General features: G+C 39.4%; 1 protein-coding gene and 1 pseudogene across 2 annotated transcripts in view; one reads left to right on the forward strand and one right to left on the reverse strand.

Annotated features, from left to right (window-relative positions):
- Positions 1-24,736, reverse strand: part of LOC144662516 (protein unc-80 homolog) — an 87,236-nt gene that overhangs the window by 18,066 nt on the left and 44,434 nt on the right. For both annotated transcript variants that reach the window (XM_078523330.1, XM_078523329.1), the window contains 18 exons: positions 24,307-24,393; positions 22,527-22,610; positions 22,244-22,312; positions 21,964-22,002; positions 21,503-21,592; positions 20,867-20,960; positions 19,971-20,095; positions 19,389-19,463; positions 18,719-18,823; positions 18,042-18,086; positions 17,242-17,429; positions 16,616-16,694; positions 15,598-15,648; positions 14,636-14,725; positions 13,927-14,034; positions 13,257-13,376; positions 12,196-12,353; positions 11,493-11,641 (listed from right to left, as the gene is read on the reverse strand). In XM_078523330.1, coding sequence (XP_078379456.1) covers positions 11,493-11,641; positions 12,196-12,353; positions 13,257-13,376; positions 13,927-14,034; positions 14,636-14,725; positions 15,598-15,648; positions 16,616-16,694; positions 17,242-17,429; positions 18,042-18,086; positions 18,719-18,823; positions 19,389-19,463; positions 19,971-20,095; positions 20,867-20,960; positions 21,503-21,592; positions 21,964-22,002; positions 22,244-22,312; positions 22,527-22,610; positions 24,307-24,393 — 1,756 coding nt within the window. The remainder of the gene's footprint in view (positions 1-11,492; positions 11,642-12,195; positions 12,354-13,256; positions 13,377-13,926; positions 14,035-14,635; positions 14,726-15,597; positions 15,649-16,615; positions 16,695-17,241; positions 17,430-18,041; positions 18,087-18,718; positions 18,824-19,388; positions 19,464-19,970; positions 20,096-20,866; positions 20,961-21,502; positions 21,593-21,963; positions 22,003-22,243; positions 22,313-22,526; positions 22,611-24,306; positions 24,394-24,736) is intronic.
- On the forward strand, positions 3,181-6,069 carry LOC144662573 (steroid 17-alpha-hydroxylase/17,20 lyase pseudogene; annotated as a pseudogene).

The raw sequence follows: 24,736 nt of genomic DNA on the forward strand, positions 1-24,736 counted from the left end.
AGACTTTACCTACCCAAGCAAACGTTTACGCACAAAACATATTTGCTATGTTTTACTAAACAGTATTTAACATGTTATCGTTTTGGTGTAAGACGGAGATTAGCCATGTAGGTCTTTAAGGTAACGACGGTCATATTGAATGGAGCTAGACGTATATCAAAAGAGAAAAAAACATCCTAGAAAAATAAATTCAATCTTAGGCGAAGGTATCAAATGTTAAGAAACGTCGAAAACTTTACTTAGTCTAGGTTCTGGTCTAAGCCTTGTGTTATACACAAAGCAAAAATATTGTTATACACAAAGCAAAAGTATTGTGTCAAACCACTATAAACACCATTTATTTATTTTTTTTATAACAAAAAATACAACAACAACGAAGACAATTTATTATTTAGCTCAGAATTCATAATTCCGTCTTGATTTGTTCTCTTTCAAAGCTAATATTTGAGTTGCAAATAGAAGTATTTCAATATTTATTCATGTAGCATTATTTTGTTACAAACAAGCCTAGTTTAAGACTTGCGGCATCTTCAAAAGCGAGTTCGCTTCGCCGTGCAGCGAGGATATTTGAAATAACAACAAATGTTGGCTGTCTGTGGGCGAGAGGTTTAAAACGTCAAATACTAGATGACAACGATAAAGGGATTTGATGCTAAGTCTCGACGTGAAAGACATATGTTTTTTTTATTTTGATCCGCGTTTTGTTTCCTCAGTTTTCAAACGACAATTGACCAGCTATAAAAATTAAAGAGCTACAGGACTGTTGTGCGGATTAAAAACAGTTGCAACACTGAATCAAAGAACTTAAGCAGAACTATCAAATCTTAGAAAAAGTGCGGTTTACCAAAGCGTGCGTTTGCGGTGTCCAAATGCAACAAGCACAACACAGAATAATCGCATTGGAAAAATATTGAATCTATCCTCTTACTCGGCTAAGATCGTCTGTTCCTGATACGAAAATAAAACCAACGAGGTTTATAAATATTTGCGAGCACGCACACCACAAAATACATGTTCGACCCTGTTTTGTTGCGTTCTTGCCCCAAGAACAGCGCAACCCGATATAGCAAAATCCCAAGATACTAGGGAAATTGTGTTCGATATAGCGGGGGTTTGTTAAACTGTCGGTACTGGGCTTCTGTTCCAATAAATTTTATGTTTAGTAACTTTGGTTGGGCTGAATAACATCGTTCGTTATAGCGAGAACTTTGTTAAAAAGGGATTCGTTACATCGGGTTTCCGCTAGTTGCTATACAAGCAGCAGTTATGGATTCGAAACAATTTGAGACTAAAATTACCAATAAGAGTAAGGGTACTGTGCAGACATGAGACCACAGGACAGCCAAGTTCACGGTTCAAGAATCGACCGATGACTTGATGCGAAAGGAAACCAGCTGTAATTAGATGAACAAATTTGAGTTGCAACTGCAATTTCTTGCACGAAGAAGGTTCGCAGTTAGAGCTGGTATTGGAACCTTTTTCTATTTCGTCTGTTTGAAAAATCTGAATAAAAGTTGCCTGAAACCGTTAACGTTTTGAGCAAATATATAGCAAAACAGTACGGATTTTATTTGTAATTGTGCAGGGTAAATGAGCCTATAGATCAACCAGAATTCGTCAGCCACCGAAACGTCTCTAATAAGAAGTGTTTTTGTTTACAAGCGAAGAATTATAGATAAAGATTGCAGCAACTGAATCAAACCTTAGATCATATTTATGGTATCTCCGAGACACAAAGTCCGAGTTATAATTCTGTATTGCTAAAGGAAATAAACATTTCTACAAATCAACGCCAAATACGCCTCATATATAGGCCAAACTAATTGTAAATGCTTCTTTATATATAGGCCTTTAATCCTAGTTCTAACTATTTTCGTCAAATTAAGTGTTTACAGTTTAACACTTAAAAAGCGTTTACTTCGAATATCCGAGTTGTAAGTTTCTATTTTTCGAGATAAGTAACCATTTCTAAAAGTCAATTGTAACCTGCAATTAGGCAACGAAATTTTCAGTTTGAAATGCGCCAAACTTGTTTCATTTAATTAGGCGCGTAGTAAGTGTTTAGACAATTGGATTTAGTTCTTAATGGCGTTTGAACAAGAGTTTCTGCTTAAGGATTAACTGAAAAGAACTAGAAGCAATATCAACACTTCGAAAAGATACAAGGTATCAATTAAATCCTAGAAATAGAGCGCAGATTTTGGGAATATTGGTCTCGAACAACAATACAAGGAATGGAATAACAATAATATCCGATTGGATTTAGACAAAGCTAGCTGTCAACATGAATAAACCCAGTGTTCATCTGAAAATTTGCCACACAAAAAAATCGAGGCATTATTTACGCTTGCAAAGGTTAGATTAACGAGTCTTTCTACATAAGCATGGCGCCTGCACAAGCGCTCTTCGAGAAGGACTTTTCGAAAGTTTTGGCAAATTTACCTAAGGAAAAAAAAGAGTATTTTCCATTGCTTTTACAGTAAATGGGCGTACATTCAAGCTTGTCATTACAACCACAACAATAGCATAATCTGTTCTAGAACTGAAAGATATGTTTAAATTCCACTGAAGCCATTAAGTATGTTGACGAACGACAGCGACTGACCAAGAAAATAAAGCCAAGATTCGAAAAGCAGGTATCGAAATTATCAGAAATGGCGTAGCGTTTCCAAAACACTCAATCAGTTTAACGAGTTAGCCTCAGGGTTAGTGTTAAAAACCACCAACGTTGCTAGACAGATTTAATATCATAATGACTCCGTATACCCCGATATTGATCGCTGGAAGTTTCGTTATTAAACCCTACCTAGTTTGAACTTGTTATCATAACCTTGACAATGACAAGGCCATGAGAGACATTAATTACAAATGCGGATATTAAATCTGCACGATGCATCGCCAACTGCACACTTAAAACGCGCACTTAAACACAAAAGACAACCAGCCCTTTAGACAATTATCGGCTCGTTAAAGCCAAGAGGAAACCTTTGTTACGCTATCGCCCGCCTGTCAAGGGCTCTTACAGACATGCAAACGAGGCAAATGGGAGGAACATTGTTTGAATGACCCAAATGCCTCGTTTGCATGTCATTTCACTGGTAAACCGCTTACAAGCTCGTTAAGTATCATGCGAATGACCCAAGGCAGACAATGGACTAAAGCGCGCTCAGACGAAGAGAGGACGGACGCACTTGAGACACATAACCTCAAATATGACAAATTCGTCAACAAGAGCCGGATAAAGTTTGATTATAACCACTTTGCTTGAGCGAATCGCGATAGAATCACAGACAGAGAGCGGCGCTGTGCGATTCCATTGACAAACCCGCTCCATAGAAAAGAGCAGACGAGCTCACAACAGCGAGATTTGCATAAGCAAAGAAAATCGTCCAAGCCGCAATAATCAACACTTGAAATCTTCGCTCAATTAAGAGCTTGTCCTTCTAGCAAAGTGCTTAAAAGCTGCAGCTCAATCGTCGCTCGCTCCATCTTCACTTTTCTATCACTTCCGTCATGTTTATCGAGGGATTGGTGCTGGTGTGTGCCGCCGTGTTTCTGTACTGTATCATTCACAGCTGCGTAAACAAGGCCATGAATTTTCCGCCCGGGCCAGCCGCCTTGCCAATCGTCGGCAACCTCTACAACCTAGGCACGGTTCCACTCGCCAACTTGACGAAGCTGGGCCAAAAATACGGTAGCATCTTTCAGATCTTCCTGGGAAGCCAGAGAGCTGTGGTTGTCAGTGACATCACCACTGCTAAAGTCGCTCTTTTGAAAAACGTCAACGATTTTGCAGGCAGACCCAGCGTTCACTCGGGTGATATATTTTCCCATAACGGCCATGCCATCAGCTTCGGAAACTTCTCACCAGCGTGGAAAATGCAGAGGAAGATTGCCCATCGAGCGCTGAAGCTCTACAGCGCAGGGATGGAAAAACTGGAAAAGGTCATTTTCAGAGAGATCGAAGAAGTCTTCCAGCAGTTCGATCTCAGCAAAGGAGAGCCACAAGATCCGCAACAAAGCATAAGTTTGGGAGTCGTTAACGTCATCTGCGCCTTGACCTTCGGTTCCAGGTACAGCGCGAACGATCCAGAGTTTCGTACCGTCGTGGAGCTGAACGACACCTTCGCGGAAACGCTGGGACTTGGGAATTTAGTAGATATATTCCCTTTGCTGAAGCACGTGCCGTTCGACTCGGAAAACATCCGACGCCTCAAGAACGCCGTGAAGGAGCGAGACAAGATCCTCGTAAAGAAGTACAAAGAGCAACTGGAGACTTACGAGCCTGGAAAAATTAGGGGTTTCACCGACGCTTTGATCAAAGTCATGAAAGAAACTGATGAAGGCGAGAGCAAGTTAACAACACTGATATCCGAAGACCACGTGCTTATGAGTATGGCAGACATGTTTGCTGCCGGATCGGAATCGGTGATATCCACGCTGCTATGGGTGGTTCTCCTCTTCAACAACTACCCTGAAATCCAGGAGAAGGTACATCGCGAGCTCGACGAGGTGATAGGTCCCAAGCGTCTACCGAGCCTCAAAGACAAGAAGAGCCTCACTTATTTGGAAGCAACGATCGCTGAGGTTTTACGTCTGAGGCCACCGGCTCCTCTAGGGGTCCCCCATAAGGCGCTGGTCGACACCACCCTGAACGGGTACAACATCCCAAAGGGCACCACACTGATAGTCAATTTATGGGCAATACACCATGATCCGAAGCACTGGGAGAACCCCTCCGAGTTTGACCCCGAGAGGTTCCTGGACAAGAATGGCAACGTGGTGAATCCAGCGACGATGAGTTATCTTCCCTTCTCGGCTGGAAGACGAGTTTGTCTCGGTGAGCTGCTGGCGAAAGCCGAGTTATTCCTGTTCGTTGCTCAGTTTTTGCATCAGTTCAAGATTGAGAACCCTCCCGGCTGTCCCCACCCCTCTCTGGAGGGGGACATCGGCATGGGACTGAAGCCCAAACCTTACAAGGTGTGCATCAAAAGGCGAAATTGAGCAAAAACAATCTGAACGGGTCGGGAGGGACGGTCAATATACCTACTATTATCACATTTATCTTATATATTCATTCCTTCGAGAACACGTGGAAAGTCGACAACGGCAAAACTATTTCAACTGAAACTAAACTTATTATCGAATATAACTTGTATTGTTATTATAAAGGTACGTCGGGTTTTAACAGCGCGACTGTTTCTTCAATGAAACGGTGCTGGTTTAGCTGTTTGGGGCGGTATTTTTGATGACTGTAGATAAAACAAAATCAAAGTAAAAACAGATAGCACCATTAGAACAAATTCACATATAGTCGGCAGCATGCAAGCTTGAGAAAGGTCACAAGTAGTGGCGAACGATAAAAAGAGCGGAAAAGGTTGTGTAACCATTTGCAAGCGGCGTCAAACGACGGAAAGTGAACGAAATGTAGAGTAAACGGTAGCAAACAGTGCCGAACAAGTAAAGCACAGGAAAATTGCGAGATGTCGAGCGCCGAAAAACGCGGGAAAAGTTCAGTAAACGGTGGCTAACGACGGAAACCGCAGGGTAAATTACACAAGCCAAATCATGTTTAGTGGAACTGGCTGTAAATTTGCGCGAGTTTTTCTAAGCCAAAACCAAAGCAAATATAAAATTACTTCCAGATGTCGTTAGAAAACCACCCTTACTCCCGTGAAGATTCATAAATGTAGAAATGGGAATTTCGTTTTCAGTAACAATAGTCAATGGCATGCAAACTTTTAACTATTAAGAAAGCTGTTTCGAATTTCAAGAGCCTATAAAGATGTATCATTCTAAAGTTGTTTAAGTTATCTTTTTGCCCATTCCTGACGTTTACGTAAAATTTTTTTTGTAAATATTTTTTTCAAGATAACAAAGGCAAATTATAACAAGCCGAAAAGTCTAAACTAGATGGTTATAAGAAATAAAGGCAAAATTACATTGTCTTACTATAACAATATAGAATGTAAGTGTTGATGGTGTATAAATAAGTATAATAAAAAAATCAAATTATGTTTAACTGTACAATTGTCAATTTTACCATAAATTATTATATAATTAATTTTCGCTAAAAAAATGCGTAACGACAAAGAATCCCCCACCCCCCCCCCCCCAAAAAAAAAAAAAAAAAAAAAAAAAAAATTACAACACCCGGAACCAGATAAAGATTAAAAGATGACGAGAATTTTCTATAATACGAAGTCTGCCACACACTAAGACATGGACTAATCGATTTTGCACGAACTGGTGTACATGTAAAAATCATACAGTATATAAAAAAGTGAAAGTACGCATTATACGAAATATATCATCAAATATTTTACTACTGTTCAACACAAGTATAAAAAATCTTCTCAATGACGAAAGCACAAGAGCTACAACAGAAGCTTTTCTAACCAACCATGACATTCAGAAACTCACCCAAATTTTCGTTGAAAAAATGCGTTGCGCCAAGGAATCAAACTACTTAAAGAACACTCGGAAACACGCCAAGATTAAGTGCCGTTGAGTATTTTTTACAAGACGTAATCCGCAATAAAGAAAGAAATGAAATAATCGATTTTTTAAAGTGATAGAGCACTTAGCGAAGGCGGTGTTTTAGGCAGAGATATAGATTTGACGGTATTTTAAGAATTGAGAAATTGGTCGGTGAAATGACCGGAAAATTGTGAAAATATGCACGATAAAACGACTTAACAGACCAAAAGCAGATGACCCAACAGAACATGATTGACCTTAGCGTGCGACTTGCTCGTATTATCGCACCTCGTTGTATTTGGTTTTCCAAAGAGAACAATGCGATAATTTGCTTTGTAGGCATACACTGAGCGTGCCGAGGTCAATTCATTGGATTAAGCTTCCTAGCGAACTTAACGCGCGATGATACAGTGAATACCCTGTTGATGGACAACTGGTAAAGCGGTCGCCTTTCTTAAGGATAGTCTTGGAGTTGGTCCAATTTCATAAACGACTGTGTCACGGATTTTAGCCAAATTTAACCACGGGAAATGGCCATTAAATGCCGTGAAATGTATAAATGACTGCTTGAAACAGTGAAAGAACATTTCAATAACACAGCAAATACAAAAGATGGACTGGTACGGATGAATAAAAAGTGAAAAGATTGAAACGGATTGCGATATGGGTTTTTAAAAAACTGTTGGGCTGAACAGTTTTGAAAGTTAATCTCGTTTGCTTGTAACTTAAAATTATAACGCCCGGGAGACACATTTGGTTGTAATGAAGTTATGGTTTGGCCATTTAGATCCATAGAAGTTATTTCTTTGCAAACATTAAGTTTCATAGCAAGTATTTGGCAAAACCTAATAAAATAAACTTAACTCAGCCGGGACACAATCCCTTAAAATTTAACTAAAATTTAACACCTTTACGTCTTTGTAAAGTGGACTTTAAAGCAGTTGGTTCAGGTATTCAATTGTGTAAGAAGGACACCTCTCAAAACGGACAAATGACACTTTAAGCACGGAAACGAATAAAAAGATCTTCACAGCTGCTTAAATTGAAATCATCTCAGCTCATCTTTAACCGCAATTCACAGATTTATCTTTCATTACGTTGTTTTAGTACTATTTTTACGAACATTCCTCTTCCCGTAAATACACGCTATTGAATAAAGATGGCAAAGAAGTTAACGTTAGCGATGATAAGATTTCTGTAAACTGGCAAAAAAAAAATTCGATCTTATGGGAACAGATTATGAACTGTATGTTTAATAACTGGAGTTATATTTGACACTTATTTTATATAAGAAAGAAGATTTCTTGTGAAGCGCAATTTGTCTAAAAAACGAAACACTATACATCTTCGAATCCTAGAATTTCCGGAGAGATAACGCGAATTACTAGTCAGTTTAATTCGCAATAGTTGTTTTTAAATATCTGCACGCGATACGAACCTACTTTTATTATGGACACACTTGCTTGAGAACTTCATTAGATCTTATCGTCCATTAATTATACTATATCCATGACTATTAAAACATTTAATTAACAAGTGTAATCTGTCACTTCAACCCACATCAAACTCGGTGAAACGGTTGACTTGGTTGAAGATGCCAAATACAAAACTTTTCCAACCATTTATAATTGCGTCTTTGACAAAAATTGCAACATTTTTACATTTTTTTGCATCCGAGCCGTTAATAATTTTTCTCGATTTTATTTTATGCGTGTAAATCACAGAGGCAAAACTACGCGAGTGTGGAAATACACCTTAAAGGCTATGAACCAAAGCATGTTATGTGGCGACACTTAAACAAAGAGCAATTGCAGTTGAAATCGTTTCTCCCAATTCTCTATTTTTCAATTGCCCACAATGCACTTTTTTGCCCCCCCCCCCCCCCTAATTTTGCATAAACTATTGTTTTGGAAATATGCAGTCCTCCCAAGAGAATTTGAAAACAATAGTTTATGCAAAATTTGGGGGGCAAACAAAGTGTATTATGAGCAATTGGAAAATAGAGAATGCAACACGAAGTAAGTTTGACAACTGAAATAGAGGGTCAGCAAAAAATTAGCGTAAACCAATAAATATTACTGCTAGCCAGAATGGGGTAAATAAAGAGTGCAACGACAAATAATTGTCACTAAAGAATTGGTATGTAAAATTCCGGAAAGAAAGCGTGCAGCCATGTCTGTCTTCCTTCATTTAATACGCCGGATAACTTTGTTTTAATACAATGTTGATACTCTTTCAACATAAACAGCGATTAACCCCATTTACTCACAGGAAAACCTGAGTTCAATTTTGAAAACTAATCCTAAATTTCATCTAAAAAACAAACAGAGTAACATGAAAGTGTTGCTTTCAAAAATAGCATTCGTTTGAATAGTCACAAGTCAGGATTCGTTCAAAATTAAAAGTTAGAACCACGTTGTACAGCATATTAAACTGTACCACATGAAAGTACTGCTTAATAGCTTTCATTTGAATGGTCACACGTTTGAGTTTAACCAGTAGACGAAAAATTTGGACATCGTTAATTGACTTAGTTCTTTTTTTTTTTCACACCGCTTAACGCTTCCTGCCTCGATTAGTACAAGTTGCTATCTGAAGGTGTTGCAATTTTCCTTGTGTATAGTGAATTCTAATAAAGATTGTTGTTGTCGAAGCGAAATGGTTAAATCCTAAAAAGAGGAAACTTAATTTTGAAGAAGGCTGAAATCTCGTGATGTCTAAATTACGTTTATAACGCACATCGGATCAAACGGATCAAACTTTTTGGCACATGTCCTAATAGGTATCTTGATCAGGCTTTTCACGAGAAACAGATCAGTGAACTAAGATCAAGAAAACGGTTTCCGTATCAAAACAGACGGTATGTAAACAAAGGAAGCACCTTCAAGTCTGTGAGAACTATTTCAACAATTTTCTTTCCATATTCCTGCAAGAATTTGACAATTAAAAAAAATCGTTAAAAAGGGAATAAAGAAGCAAGATTTCCTTCCAAATGCCAAAAAACTTTGTTATTTTTAGAGGTGTTTTTACCCTGTCCCAAAGCTTTATTTCGCGTGACTTTTAGCCAAGAATATGCGTGCATCTCACCGGAAGTAAGGTCAATTACGCAAATCGGAAATCAGTGTAAAGATATTTTTAACAAGACGCTACAATATTTAAATAAATTTTTTAAGCCGAAAAGCTCCAAAACTGTCAGATAAAAGGATTCCTTCTTTTTTAGAAGAACATGAACACGAAAAATTAAAAAGAAGTTATGCTCGGCCGATCGGTCTGTGCGGCAGAGTACATGATTTTATTCAGAGTAATTAATAAAATTACAAAAGTTTTCGATTCGTGTTGTGTAGCTTGGAATGCTTCTACCTGAACACTTCCCAAGAAAAGAACAAATGATGTTGCGCAATTACAAAAACAAATTATGAATGTCGAATTAACAAAAAGTACTGTTGAACTAATAATAACAATAATTAGATTATTTAAAAAGGAAACCACAAAGATCATAATATTTTCATATAGAAGCTAATAAGAGACGCAGAGGCAGCAAGTTAGTTTAAAACACGCTAGAACTGGTGACGTAAGGTTATTCAAGGTTAGGCACTATTATCCTCACATTTTATGTCAAAATACACACTCTCGTAACGAATTTCTATACATTCATTACGACATAAGTAGCAAGAATTTGACTGCAAGATAATAAAGGATCCCTTAGTGATGTTAAAAGGGTTAAATTAACCTCATAAAAATCAGTTTTTAGTTATTGTAGATAAATTAAATTAATTAAATGACATAAAACAAAAAAGTAAAAATTCGCAGAAATCAGGATTGATACCTTATAAAACAGAATTCGAACTGGATTAACTTAATCCCGGATATTGCAAAGTTTGAATTTTTGCCATTGTCGTTTGCCGTTCGTTGTCTCTCCGCACCAGGGGATGGATAGGGAATTAACAAGGGCTTTGCTTCGCTGGTAGTATAAATAATAGTCGTTCATGCAGCTAAAGTACTAGCAAGAAATCGACTGAGTGTGAGTTTAACTTGCCTAGGTCTCACTATTTTACGAAATTCCAAGCCAAACAAGATAAGAGAACAAGATTTCAAGCTCTTGCTCTCATCTGGCCTAAAACTTTCACACGCTCTCGGCGACTCTCGCGCCCGTTAAGCGACCGTCGCTTGCCCTCGGCGACTCTTGTGCGCTCTCGTGCGCATTTGGGAGACTCTTGTGCGCTCTCGGCGACTCTCGCGCGCTTTAAGCGGACGTCGCACGCCCTCGGCGACTCTTGTGCGATTTCGTGCGCATTTTGGAGACTCTTGTGCGCTCTCGGCGACTCTCGCAAGCCCTTGGCGACTGTTGTGCGCTTTCGTGCGCATTTTCGAGACCCCCGTGCGTTCTCGACGATTCTCGCGCGCCTTCAGTGGCTCTCGTGCGATCTCGGCGACTCTTGCATGTGCGCTCTCGGCGATTCTTGTGCGCTTTCGGCAACTCTCGTGCGCTCCTGGCGACTCTCGCATGCTCTCGGCGACACGTGCGAGCTTTTTGGCAATTGTCGACAGTTTTCTTTTATTTGGCCCACGCACGCTGAGCGTCAAAGAAAACTTTTGCGCAACTTTTATTCTTGAACTCGCATCGACTCTCGTTTTCTTTTTTTGCCCGGCCGTGATTAAACCTCGGAAAGCATGTTTCAAGAAGTTAGAGAAGCACAAGAGAAATTTTAAGAATTGGGGAAGAGAGAAAACGGATTAGAAGAGGCACAAATTATTTCTATCAGGTCGACAGAAGACGTCAAGTTTTAGCCCAACTTGTGTAAAAACATGGATAAATGCTCAGAAGAATGCTCTTGCTGAGATTGTAGTCATCCGCAATCAAACGATATAGCAAAAATTACCAAATCATTCATTGCTTCATTCTGGAAGAAAAACATTAAACATCGCCATCTTGGAGGGGGCGAAATTAAAGGAAAGGTAGTCCTCTCCCCTCCCCCCAGGGGTCTATTGGAAAAAGTAACTTTCTTACTTACCCAACTCCCCTTCGTCAGCAGCACTTGCCGCTTCATTGCTGCTGATGCTTCCACGGCCGAACACGAGTGACGTGGTTGAAGCCAGATCAGGAAAAATACCGTGACTTTTGTCCGAATAGGACTTGTAGCTTTGAAAGTGAACAAACGACCTAAAAAAAAGAAACAAAATGAACAAAAATACAAGCGTAGTGTAACAACAGTCGCATGATGAGTTATATAATGTGACTCGTTCAAAACCATTTTAACGAAAGTACAATAGGGCACCAGATAAATCACTATCCAGCTAGTCCATGGTTGGCGTAGTATTTAACACTTACTGACCGCAGTGAAGGTGAATAGTGGTGGATACTAAGCCGCGAAGTGGAGGCATATATTCACCACTTTTCACCGACATTGAGGTGAATAATTGTTTAAGTATATACCAAACCAGTGAAATAGAGGGACCAAAAATTATAGTTATATTTTTATTTTTTATTTTATTTTAAATATCCTTTTTAAAGGGAAATAAATTGCGCGCAACCGAGAAAAGCGGGGAAAAGTCACATGACAACATCCAGCAATCGCCAAAAGAAATTACAACGTGAAATGGCAATGCTCCTAAATACTCCTTAATCGCTTTAAGTTGCGTAAATTAGAGTCAACTGTTCAACGTAAGTGGCCTCTATAACATTGCTGTTACTCGAGAAACGTGTAAATATCTAACCTTGTTAGGACCTCTGAACTCTTAACTAGCACGTTAATAGAGGTGACAAGAGATGACAGGCCCGTCAGCTCTGCCTTGAGTTTCTCTTCAGAATCAAGAGAGCTGTTGTCTGTTCTGAGGTACTCAAGGTAGTGAGGCAAGATGGCTGACAGCACAACCTGTAAATGAAAAGCATAACTTTTAACTCACCGTAAAAAGTTTTTTTGCCTGGGGGGCCCGGGCCCCCCCCCCCAGTTTTCTAACCACCAAAAATAACATCAGGGATAGGAAATGTTTCTCTGAATCGTCTGTTGTTTCTCATGGCAACGACCAAGACCAAAAAACCATAAGCATGGTTACAATAGACTTCAGTTTTTACAATTTCTTGACTTTTCCCTGGTAAAAATTAAATTCCCCTGACCAAATAAATACAAAATGATGGATATAGTTGCGGTCTCCAGCCTCCGCTTCCAGAAAAAAAAACATCACTGAGAACACATTGACCTGAAATGTTTTTTCTTTCTTTTAATGGTATTTAATGAGCAGTGTTATAATTTCATTTTTTGAAAATATTGAAGGACCGCAGCCAGGATACAACATATTATAAAATTTCAAACGATCTCTGGCTTAGAAACTTTAAAACTACGAGCTTTCGGCTGTTTGAACTACAGCCTTCGAAGGGTAAAATGTAAAAAGGTAAAAATATGCAATGTGTGAAGTTGCGAAATAAAAATGCTAATAACTAAGAATATTTGTAAAAAAGAATGTTGTATTGTCCAGGTAGAGGACAGGAATTGTTATCCGCATTGGGAGTTAGCTTCGAATGCCACGCTTCCAACGTTTTTCTTGTTCTAAAGCCGCCTTTGTCAATGACAGATGCATTATCAAAGTCAATCGCGTGATTATTGGACCAGACGTGATTAGCGATTCTCGAACCTTTTGCCGCGGTTTTAACATTTCCTCGAGTCAAAATAAATTCCCTGACTTTTCCCTGGCCTTTAAGAATTTTATTTTTCCCTGGCCATGTCAATAACTGCAGCCTGTTATACTTTGCCTGAGGAAATAAAACAATGAACACATACCACCATCTGCACTGCTCGTTTGGATTCAGGCGCGAAGTTCACGACAGTCACGCACAAGCGGACCGCGGTGTCGATTTGACTAACACCGGGAGGGTCAGTGGAAGATTCGTAACACGAGTCCTAAAACAGAAAAAAGCTGCTATTAGCTACAATTCAGGCTATTTTTGAGTCGCTTCCAACGACTCTCGACAGCAGTTAGGTATTAGTTTTGGTCATAGTGCTGCTTTTATCAAGCTCAGTGATTGGTTGACCTGTTGTTATCAATCACAGTGAAGTTGCCCTCTTCTCGTTCAATCGACGCAAAGCCAATCATTGGCAGCCGGTTTTCGTCACTGTCCGTTAACGTCGCAGCAGTTGATAAGCAACAGAACCTGTCCTCAAAGCTCCATACCAACGTGTATTACAACATTTAGAGTATTCGCTAATTCGAACACCTCTTATTAATATTAATGGTAATGGGCGAATTTCGTCTATTTTATCAAGTTTTGCCGAATACTCCTATGAAACATTATGCTAGTGATGACGGAATTATTTCTATGGATCTTAATGACAGAAACGTACCTTCATTACAAACAAGTATGTCTCCCAGAAGTTAAAATTATAAGTTACAAACAAGAAGATTAACTATGGAAATAAGTGTTGAAAATTTTTTTTTTTAAAAATGTCTTACCGTGGGTTTCAGTGGCTTCTCGGCTTGCACCAGGTCTAAAACTTCCAGACTGTCAGGAGACGGCTTGTCTAATGACGTCAGCAGCGTGAACAGACACTTGGGTGGGATCTGGGTAACAGGAAAAGTACGTAATTAATACTTTTAAATTGTTTTTTTTTTTGTGGTGGGCCTTTTGTGAAAAATGGGGGCGGAAAAGGCACAAATATCAATAAACGGGTTAGCCAGTACTGATTGGGCGTTTTTTTTGGGGGGGGGGGGGGGGTCCCCCTTACAGAAAACTGAGAACTTGTACCTAAACTGTATCAAGTTTGTCACAATATGGGACTACACTGAAAAAGCTCTAAGTCCCCGACGGGAGTCGAACCCATGACCATTCACAGACCGGACTACAGGAGACTTGAGGCGACCCAGAAAGCTGTTCCAGCTTTGACAAAATAATTTTTTTATACTTTTCAAAAACTAAGTAACTTATTAGCAAATGTCCAGACGACACCAAATCTAAAGCAAATGGCACGATGTCAACATACAACTACTCTTAAGTGGTAACGGTACATTTTCTAGACTGCTCCATGGGAGAATTTGATTATAAATATTAACAAAATACACTCTTGGTGACTGGTTGCCTTGCTCTCATGACCGGCACGTGTGAGCATCGCAGAGACCAGCGAGGAGCATTTGTGTCTTGATATAGAAATTAGAGAACGCTTACCTTTCCGGAGATATCGTCGAGTTCGGATTCTTCTTCAATTCCATCGGATCTCGTCTCTAAGAGAAGTATCGGTGCTACACTGGCGAAGAGCTGGGTGAGAAAAAGAGAAATGGGGTCCGCAATGCGTACATTAGTGGAAGGCGTGAATGTGTTATTCCGTCTAAGTTCGAGCACTGGCTTGGTTCTTGGGCAAACATCTTTTCTCTAACGGTGGCTCTCTCCACTCCAAATAAAGTTGAGGGGAACGCAGTTCAAAAGGTTTAATTAAAACACAGACCTTTGCACAAAGGGGGAGGGGGGAGGAGGAGGACGAGGACGAGATGAATGTCTTGATGGACAACACATGTTATTAGGTCGTATAGTGTGATCGTCCAGGTGAGAGTAGTTCTGAGAAGAAGCTGGTACACAAACTTAGAACAGACGCCTACCAACAGATGTCAACAACTACTGGCACCTTACAAACAACTTATTCACGAGGTAAACAGAACCGACAAACGAACCGCAAACAGAACGACCTACTTTGACTAACAATAGACGGAACAGAACGACTTAATTAGACTAACAATAGACGGATCGAAACTGACCAATTACTGATGACAAACTTCACAGGAGTCTTACAGCCAATAACATCATGGCTAAAATGACCAATCTACTTCAACGGATCAGACTTATGACATTATCGACTGACAACAACGTTTCACTTGACTCTGAAGATGACTTCCGCTCAGGTTGTCTCACCCGGACGATCACACTTTACGGCCTACTGATACTCCTGGGTTCAAACCATTTACTATAACACATGTTATGTTCATCTAAAATATTTGTTTCCTTCGTTTCAGTGGCATGCCTGAAAATTAGCTATCCCGTAGCTAAGTGCATGACCACCACAAACAACATTTATAGTTACATTTTTTTAACATTTTCTACTTTTTACGTTTACAGCAAAATCCTGAACAACTTACCTGAAGCATACAAGGCTTTTGATGTAAGATATAAAACTGTTTCAATGCAAACTGCAAAGGACAAAAACACGAGGGTATTACTCATGTATCATAAAGGAAATAAAAGCGGCTACAATCCAGGTCAAAACGTCTTGAAACTCCCCATCCATAGTGCATCACAATTGGATAATAACCTCCCACGTCAGAAGGCCTTGTCACTGAATAGCATTTTGTTATGTGTCCCAAGCACTGTTAGCCAGCTCGGTATGTCCACTTTAGGCTTCCCAAGCTCAAAAGTCGTCTTTTTGATTGTTTTTTTAGAGCCCTTCGGGCGGCTGACTCTACATACGTGGTGTATGCGGCAGCTTGTGTATATAGAGAAATGTATGGGAAAATCACGGATTCTCTACAAGCGGGTAAATAACTATCTATTTTGAAATAAAGTTTACCTACCTCAAATGTGTTGCTTACTTGTGTCTTGTGCCGAATTTGAAGCCATTCCGACGCCATTTAGCGAAGTTATTCGAAGTCGTTGTCTATGGCTTCAAATTCGGCACAAGACACAAGTAAGCGACACATTTGAGGTAGGTAAACTTTATTTCAAAATAGATAGTTATTTACCCGCTTGTAGAGAATCCGTGATTTTCCCATACATTTCTCTATATACACAAGCTGCCGCATACACCACGTATGTAGAGTCAGCCGCCCGAAGGGCTCTAAAAAAACAATCAAAAAGACGACTTTTGAGCTTGGGAAGCCTGTGGTATGTCACGATATATTGTCACTTTTTTTCGATGGACTTTCTCGACGAGTCAGAAGTCAAACCAAAACCAAACGTGACTCGCTCTCGCACGTTTTGCCGCGCTAAGTGCCCGCTGCACGAATTTGCTGCGAGTTTTGATTGGTACACTGGATTGTCGGTATGCGTCCCTTGCGATTGGCCAGAGTGAATACTTTGGTTTTGGCTTTAACACATTCTTTCGAAAACTGTTACAGTAAAGAAGGTTAAAGCATCTGAAGTTAGGAATTCATCACTAACCTCAATAGCAGTGGTAACCATCTCGTTTGACTGGTGATGAGAGTAGACTTGAAGCAGAGACGGAAAGATGTGCTGATACCTGTAGCGATCACAAAACACAAGAATTAACATGTCACTCGATAACTTAGTGTACAACACTGAACGCTGTAAAACTAAAGAAGACACATGGGAATGTAGACAGAGCTTGTTATAAAACAATATCCCCTACAAGATACGACAAAATCCTTAGAGCCTTAGGCTTGTTACACAACTTCTATTTTTTTTTCGCAGCCGCTTGTTCGGTTGTCACGCAACGCTCCTCCCCAAAAGACGCAAAACGGCGTGACGAACTTAACAATTCCTACGCAATTCCTGGTGAGAATTTTAAAAGTTTTTGTTTGTACATTTAGATACACATTGCTCAACGCTAAAAAAAGCAAACTTGGAAGGCAACTTTAGCTTGATGTTTGGGTTTTAAAACTTACAACCATGACATTTTTTGAAGTTCTTTCAGCGAATTGTTTTTTCAACCCCCCCCCCCCCCCCCCCCCCCCCCGATGGAAGAAGCTGTCTGAGATTCAAGTTAAAACTGCAAGCTAGTGAAAAGGGTCTGAGAGTTACCGTAAATTGACGCATAATTTCCTTACCCATCGTTAGCAAATATGTGGCTGAAATGAATGGCAATGTTTATAAACGACGCCAGGCAAACTCGCAACATGGCACCGTCCTCACAGTGAAGCAAAATGGCGCCATTGATGACGTTAAGGAACAGATTCAGGTCCGCAGAGCTCCACGGGAAATCAGTGGACATGTACTGGAAGATTGATGTAATCAGCTGAAAATAGAACATTGCTCTGTGTTAGTTTGACAGGCCTGAGACTGAAACAGTTTAATTAATAACAAAAGGTTAATTCCAGTTAACGACTTGCATTCTTGGTGAGCGTTAAGCAAAATAAATCTTTCTAAATGAAAGGGGCTCTGTTGTTTTGCGGAAATATCTTTATAATGAGAGAACATTTCGATATACAATTAAGTATAAAAATAAGCGAAAATAAGCCACGACGTTTCGAACTCATCTTGAGTTTATTATCAAGTAGATAAGAGTAAAATAACGGTCGAGTAAGTTTAAATGCAAATAGAGGTGATAGAGTATATTAGAATATTTTAAAAGAAGTGTTTCGCGGTCAATTAAAATATTCTAATATACTCTATCACCTCTATTTGCATTTAAACTAACTCGACCGTTATTTTACTCTTATCTACTTGATAATGAACTCAAGATGAGTTCGAAATATCTTTATGTCGAAAGAAACTTCAATAAAATTTACCAAGCAAAAGCAAAAGCAGTGTTCTGTCTGGAAAAAACGTAGATTGTTCGTATTTGAAAACCCTCTTTCTGTCTTAAGCAATCATAACAACGTTTCATGTCGTCATATAAATGCCCTACCTTAACCCAGACTCTTTTGTGTATGACATCAAGAGCTGCAAGTTCCTGAGGACAAAACAAGAACATTCAAACGTATTGGATAGTTTCCTTTATTCTCATTACAGTTCTGTTTGATGTTATATTCACACTGTAAAGGAAATAAGATAATGAACACTTTTCCGGTATAGACCGGTGAGTAGCGCATATATCCCACTGAGTTCTATACAAGTTAAACTGGTTAGACAAGTAAAACCTGGCTAGCCTGTGGTTTGAGTTGAGTTTTGTTTGGGCCATTTATATCAAGTTTAAACCTTCTTTAAAAAGAAGAAAAACAAGAAGAAAACTCTAAACCCAACCCAACAAATTTATTCTTCCAATACCTTAACGTTTCCTGAGCTAGGTGATTGGTTCAAACAACACGTACAACACTCTATAACCAATCAAAGCCAAAATAGTCTTTTCGTCCAATCAGATACAAAGCACAAGGCGGTTGATTGGGTTCATGAAACTTTTTCCGCGTCTGTCACCGATTACATGCTTCGAGTTCTGATTGGCTTAAAATCGATGACGCTTTTTGCGACAGTGATTTTTTTCTGCCATTACTTTAGTCTAACTGTTCTTCATTACGTTTTACACGGTTATTACGAAAAGCTAGCGACCGAATGTAACCAAGAGAAAAACAAACATAATCATCTTACTGCGCCCTTGATGCCTCCTGCATACAGAGAAAAATCACAGTCGAGAGCTTTGCGAGGAAAAGATATCTGTCGGCTGAACTCTCCGTGAAGAAACGAGATGTGTTTCTGGAAGAGAAAGAAATAGTTCCACTGTTACTGACTGTAGAACTGGTTTAAAATACAAAGGGAATTGTCATGAATCTCATTTGACGACTGTCTTAATATTATTATTATTTTATTTTTTTTCTTTTTTTATTGAAAGCCACAATATTAAAAATAAAAAATATAAAATAAAAAAAAAAAATAAAAAAATAAAAAAAAACCTTGTTATGTATAGAGACTTCATTGATAAATTACACGATGTTCTAATTTGCACTGGCTCATGAATAAGGCCAACCATCTTCAAGGCCACAAAATCCATGAATATAAAACCTTCCAAAAATTGGCCAAATAGCCAAAATGGGCAAAAAAGTCAACTCAACTACACGATGGAAAAGCTGACAAAAAACTTGAGCTCGTAGTCTAATTGTATTTTTAATTATTTATTCCTGTGCCTTATGGCAACATATGTTAAAAACATCTTTCTCCAGGATCTACAATGGCCGTCTTGTACCTGGGAGTTTGTAGCAAATTATAAATTCAAGAACATAAGGAAAAAAGAAACAAAAATTGCGTGAGTTATGCAAGTAACCTGATTGGGTAACGCGTTCAGCATGGATGACGTCAGTAGAACTCGACCAATCTCTGCTATTTTGGTTGTAAACGCCTGCAAGGAAATGTACACGAAAAATTAATCAAAAGAAAGGAAACAGTTTTGTAATAATTGCATGGTTGCCTGCGCGTCTGAAAAGAACAGCTTTGGGAAATAGTTTGCTATTGATATAAAGAGCGGGTTTTCAATTAAAACCAGCTACAAGTCAGAGAAAGCACTGCTTTTGACCAATGTCATAGATTCTGTCAAGGATTTTCTAAACTGCTTAAACACGTACTTTGGTCACCACAAACTTACATTAATTTGGTTAATTTATGAAACACAATTGAAAAAAAAACGGGAAGCCATTGCGAGTGAAAATGATTAAAAATGGCGAGGATGAAAATAGATTACAATGCGAACCAACTCGATATCGTGGCGTTCGCGTTTGGAACACTCGAAAAGTTTATAAAAACTTGTAGCAACGTGGTCGTTTTCTATCAGCGTAGGTAAAAAAGGAACAGCATCTATTATTGTTGCGGAAACACCTTCTGGTTGTTATGAAACTGTAGTTCAGTGTACCTGTGTCTGTCTCTTGTTAAAAGCGAACTCTTGGTCCAAATACTCCAACACCAACAGTGGACTGGGAAAACCCTTACGGTGCGTGTACACGTCACGCACGTGGTCTCTCTCCTCAAGTATCTGATCTGAGAGCAAAATTATCATGTGATGTCAGAACCCGAAAACTGCCTCAAACCCCATTACCAGAAATTGAGGGAATTAAATAGAATAAGAGGAGCTAGATTACTATCGGTGGGAGCGATTAACTCCAGTTCCTGTAGCATGCCCGGAGGGGAGGGGGTACTCAAAAAATATTTGATTGGGGGAAGCTCCAACCAACGTCCAAACCCTTACCCTTTCAAATACCATTTTTGACAGAAAAGGTTACCTACACTTTCGCGTTTGGTGGTACTTTGGTGTGGGCTTTTTTTGGCCCTATATACTCCAGCTCGTGAAATCCCTACCCTTTAATATACTCAAAGCCTGAAGAAGGTAACCCTTCCGGGCAGACCCCCCCCCCCCCCTCCTTTACGTATAGTCTTTAATAGGGAATATCCCTTTGGGGATAGCATGAAGCAGCTTAGGGTACTGCTATTATCCCTGAATGGGATACGCTAGTCCATCACAGGGTTACACCCAGCATTAAATTCGTCGGCACCCATTTATACACCTTGGTGATGAGAGATGCTTAGAGTAAAGTGTCTTGCCCAAGAAACAGTGAACCTGGCCAGGATTCGAACTGGGGCCGCTCAATCTGAGTCCAGCGCACTAACCGTTAATCCACTGTGCCTCGAACAAGTACCCGAACATAATAGATCAATAGATCGATCAGACAGTTGGTCGGTCGTTCAGTTTAAAAGTGAGGTAAGTGCACCGACTCATTTCATTTGTGTTAATTCCTCCAGTCCCCCACTCACCTGATTTTTTATCAGTAAGATACAATTCTTTTCCATCACCGATGTCCGGGAACCTGGAGTTAAATGCCTCTAGTACTTTGCCAAATGTCATTTCCTTCAAAAGAAAACATTCTGTGAGGAATAAACACTAATGGGTTCTCAGTGAAATCACTTGTGGGGTTAGGGTAGCGTATCTTTGAGAGACTTATCTCCTCATAAATATGATCTTTGTTAGAATTTGCTGGTTCAGCGAGACAATAGAGCGATTTTCACTCTAGTGTCGAAAGACGTTCACGTTTGCTTTGGTTTTGCATTACTATTTTAGTGATTGGTTTAAAAGCGCCACTTTCTCATCCAATCAAAAGTAAAACCAAAACCAATCGTGACTTGCTCACGCACGTTTTCCCGCGCTTCATGCCGGCTACATGTATCTGCTTCGAGTTTTGATTGGTTCACTGGATAGTCTGTGTCCCTTTTGGGTTGACCAGAGTGATAACTTTTGATGGGATTATGACACTCAATCGAAAATCGCTGTCTCCAGTAGTTGATAATTTTCTCTATTCTCATCAATAGTTCGCTTGAAACTGTATTGATACTGAGTGGGAGATATTACATGTTAATCGCTCTTAATGTTTTAAGGGAGAGTAACAAGCTTACATCATGGACAGGGACTGTTTCTTTTGTTTTCTCCTGATCTTTGTCGTCTTCTTCATTGTTGTCCTGATCGGGAAGTATAACGCAAAGTTTCTAAAAAAGAGGAAACATGAAGAGGAAAAACAGTTATTGTAACACAAAAGACTGCTAAAGGTTAAAATTTGTCTGGATATTATAAAGAAAATTATTAACCCACTAAGTACAGGACAAGGGTAAAACTCTCGGTATAATCACGAAAACTCGTAAAGGTCTTGAAAGTTAGTTTGCATAGGCCCTTGTGTTACTTGATTTTGTGCAAGAGACGCGTTATTTATAATTATGTTTTTCATAAACCCCTCAATAGTAATAAGCATAAGCACGCGATTGATCAGTAAAATACCTATAATTTATAGATTATACAACATTAAAAAGTTTACAGTAATTATAATATAGAAACAGCTTGTCATAAAATTGAAAACTAGTACCTTTGCGCCTGGAACGTTTGAGCTGATTCGCAGGGCATTCTGTTAAAACAAAATGAGGTAATTACTTGATGATAAATGAACATAAATGAACATTAAAATATAAGCTGTCAAAAGTCGAATTGTTAGTTTGCATTCCATTTACGTGTTTGGAATAATCAAACTAAGACATGGATTTACCATAAAATTTAATAAACAAATCTATCCCAGAGTAACTACCGAATTCCCGTCCATATTCGAAAGCATCTTATTATACTTTTATAATTAAGAAATATGAACTCACATCACAGTGTTCTTTCCTCAAACATTGCTTGAGATCTTTGAACAAAAATCCATGTACACTGGGGACTGCCTGCTCGAGAAAACATTAAACAACAACACTGAACTATTAATCAAAATGACTGGTTGAAAAATCGTACTCTTTGTGTAGGGTTTGTCGGTTTTTATTTCAATCTTTAACACCAGAAGTTTAATTGAAACTCAAGAAAATGTGGGAGATTACAATAAAGATAGCTTGCGTGTACATGACTTGCCCATTACTGGCCATTAGTTACGTAGGGACCTACCTGCCACAGCAACGACAATACTAAAGCGAGCGAGTCCTGGGTACCAGGCTTGTTAGTTCTGGCATAAAACATTGCCACACCGATCTATAGAAAGATGGATTGTGCATTAATCAAAGGTCAAAACACTGAAAATACCTTAACAAAAGTATTCTGAACAAACCATTGCAACTGATAGGAAATGAAAGACACATTAAGAGGAAAATGCAATTCATGTATCTCTTCCAGGAAATTATATGGAGGATACACTGAAGTTGTAAAATTTTACAACGCAAAAAGTTTATCATAGCGCGCTTTTCTAGTGACTGTTATCACAGAACCAACCACGACGAATACAAATAGTCAATAATCCTATAAGAACCCGAAGGAAACACATGTAACCAGTGCCAAACGCGGAAGAAGTTCCATATCATGTTTGGATTTGGCTTTGCATCTAGCTGCCTGAAAAACCAGCTTGGCTCCGACTGGTAAGAACTCGTTGAACAACAGTGTTCTAATTATTCACTGTAAAGAGCCTCGCAAAACCAAAATCAAAGCAAGTGCAACATAACTTATTACAAGAAAACTCCCTCAAAAATCACTTTAAGTTATTTTGAACGACTTCATCTGCTTCTTTTATAGATGGGCACCAAACAGTGCAGATAGGTAGCCTTTGACTTTACCCCAAAATTCAAACATGATTTGACGAGCGTGCATATTGCCAAATTGTCGCTTTCAGGCTGTTTGAACCTCCACTTCTGGGTGGATTATTGAGCGCTAGTTAAAACCGCTGCATGTGGCAGGGGCGGATCCAGAAATTCCTGAAAGGGGGGGGTTGTACACCTTTAATAGTTTTCGACGTCTTGGGTGCGGATGGCGAGCGCCGCAGGCGCGATCTTCTAGCGGGGGACGAGGGGCATGCCGCCCCCCCCCCCCTCGGGAAAATTTTTCCGATTTTACCCCTAAAACGCCATTTTCAGCATTTCTGAGACTCGAAAAGCGTTTGTGACGGCGTGATGTAAAATCTGGAGGTTACCTTATTTTTCAACCAGAAAACCAAAAATAATAATGCATGATTAAAAGGGACAGCAGTAACAACGATAGTTATTTGTAGTTTTTCTATATGCCTCGTTAATCGAACAATGTAGCCTGAAAGAGTCTTCTTGGATGAGCTTTTACAAAGCCCTGGCTTATTTCTCTTCTGCCTCGAATTTCTCAGAGTAATGCACAACAGCTATAACAGCGAGATCTGAGAAGCGCTCTTTAGACAAATTCATGAGCGAAAAGGACCGCTCAGCTTCCGCACTACTGATTGGTAGGGTGTATCCAATGAGGAGAAGACGATGGATGTGCGGAAAAGCATGCTCGTCACAGTAGAAGATTGCTTCGAGAAGATTGTTTGGAAGTTCCAGCACTGCTGACTGCCACATAGTTTGCCATCTTCGCAAACTAAAAAAAAAACGATTAATTTTACCCACCACTCAGTTTTCAAGATGGTGTCGAAATGGGCACATTTTGTTAAAGAATTGCTCTTATTGAACATTCGCCAAATGTACATCATCATTCTCTTAACTTGACAATCAGTCAATTGGTGGAAGTGAAACAACTACATAAAAACAATTTTATTCTATTATTTTTTTATGAAGAGTCAAACGAATAAAAAAATGCTGCTCAAAGGGGGGGGGGGGTTGCAACCCCCTCAACCCCTCCCCTGGATCCGCCTCTGTGTGGCCTTGTGAGTGCTTGATAGAACGAGGTTAAAAATGCTACTTGAGTAAGGTATTTAAACGCTAATTCCACTGACCAGATTATTGATGAGGAATCTTGAGGACGTCTGAGGGAGTTCTGTGATGTAAAGAAGCAGCTTCCTGAGCAGTGAGATGTGTTCTTCCTGATTAAAACAAAGCAAAAGTCAATGCGTGTTAACGTTGCCGTGTTCTGCTCAGAGGAATATCTGATAATCGCTTGATAGAGAACCAGTTAAATAAAAAAGGGTACACAAGGCCAGTTCAGCTATATGGGAAAAGCGCAGCATAGCAGTTGCTGCAACAGTCCTCAATGAAGTATCATAATGCGATTCAAAGTAGATACCGTCGCTTGCCTCTAAGCGTGAACACGTGACGCCGAAACATGATCTAATTGGGTATTATTATTGATTGGTCGTCAAACGTTAAAAGTTTGGCAGACATTAATGCAACTTTCTCGCCGAAAGTTCAACACAGCGGTTTTGAAAT

The sequence above is a fragment of the Oculina patagonica genome, chromosome 8, assembly GCF_052425735.1.
Source record: "Oculina patagonica isolate OP01 chromosome 8, crgOcupat, whole genome shotgun sequence".
Taxonomy (NCBI): Eukaryota; Metazoa; Cnidaria; class Anthozoa; order Scleractinia; family Oculinidae; genus Oculina; species Oculina patagonica.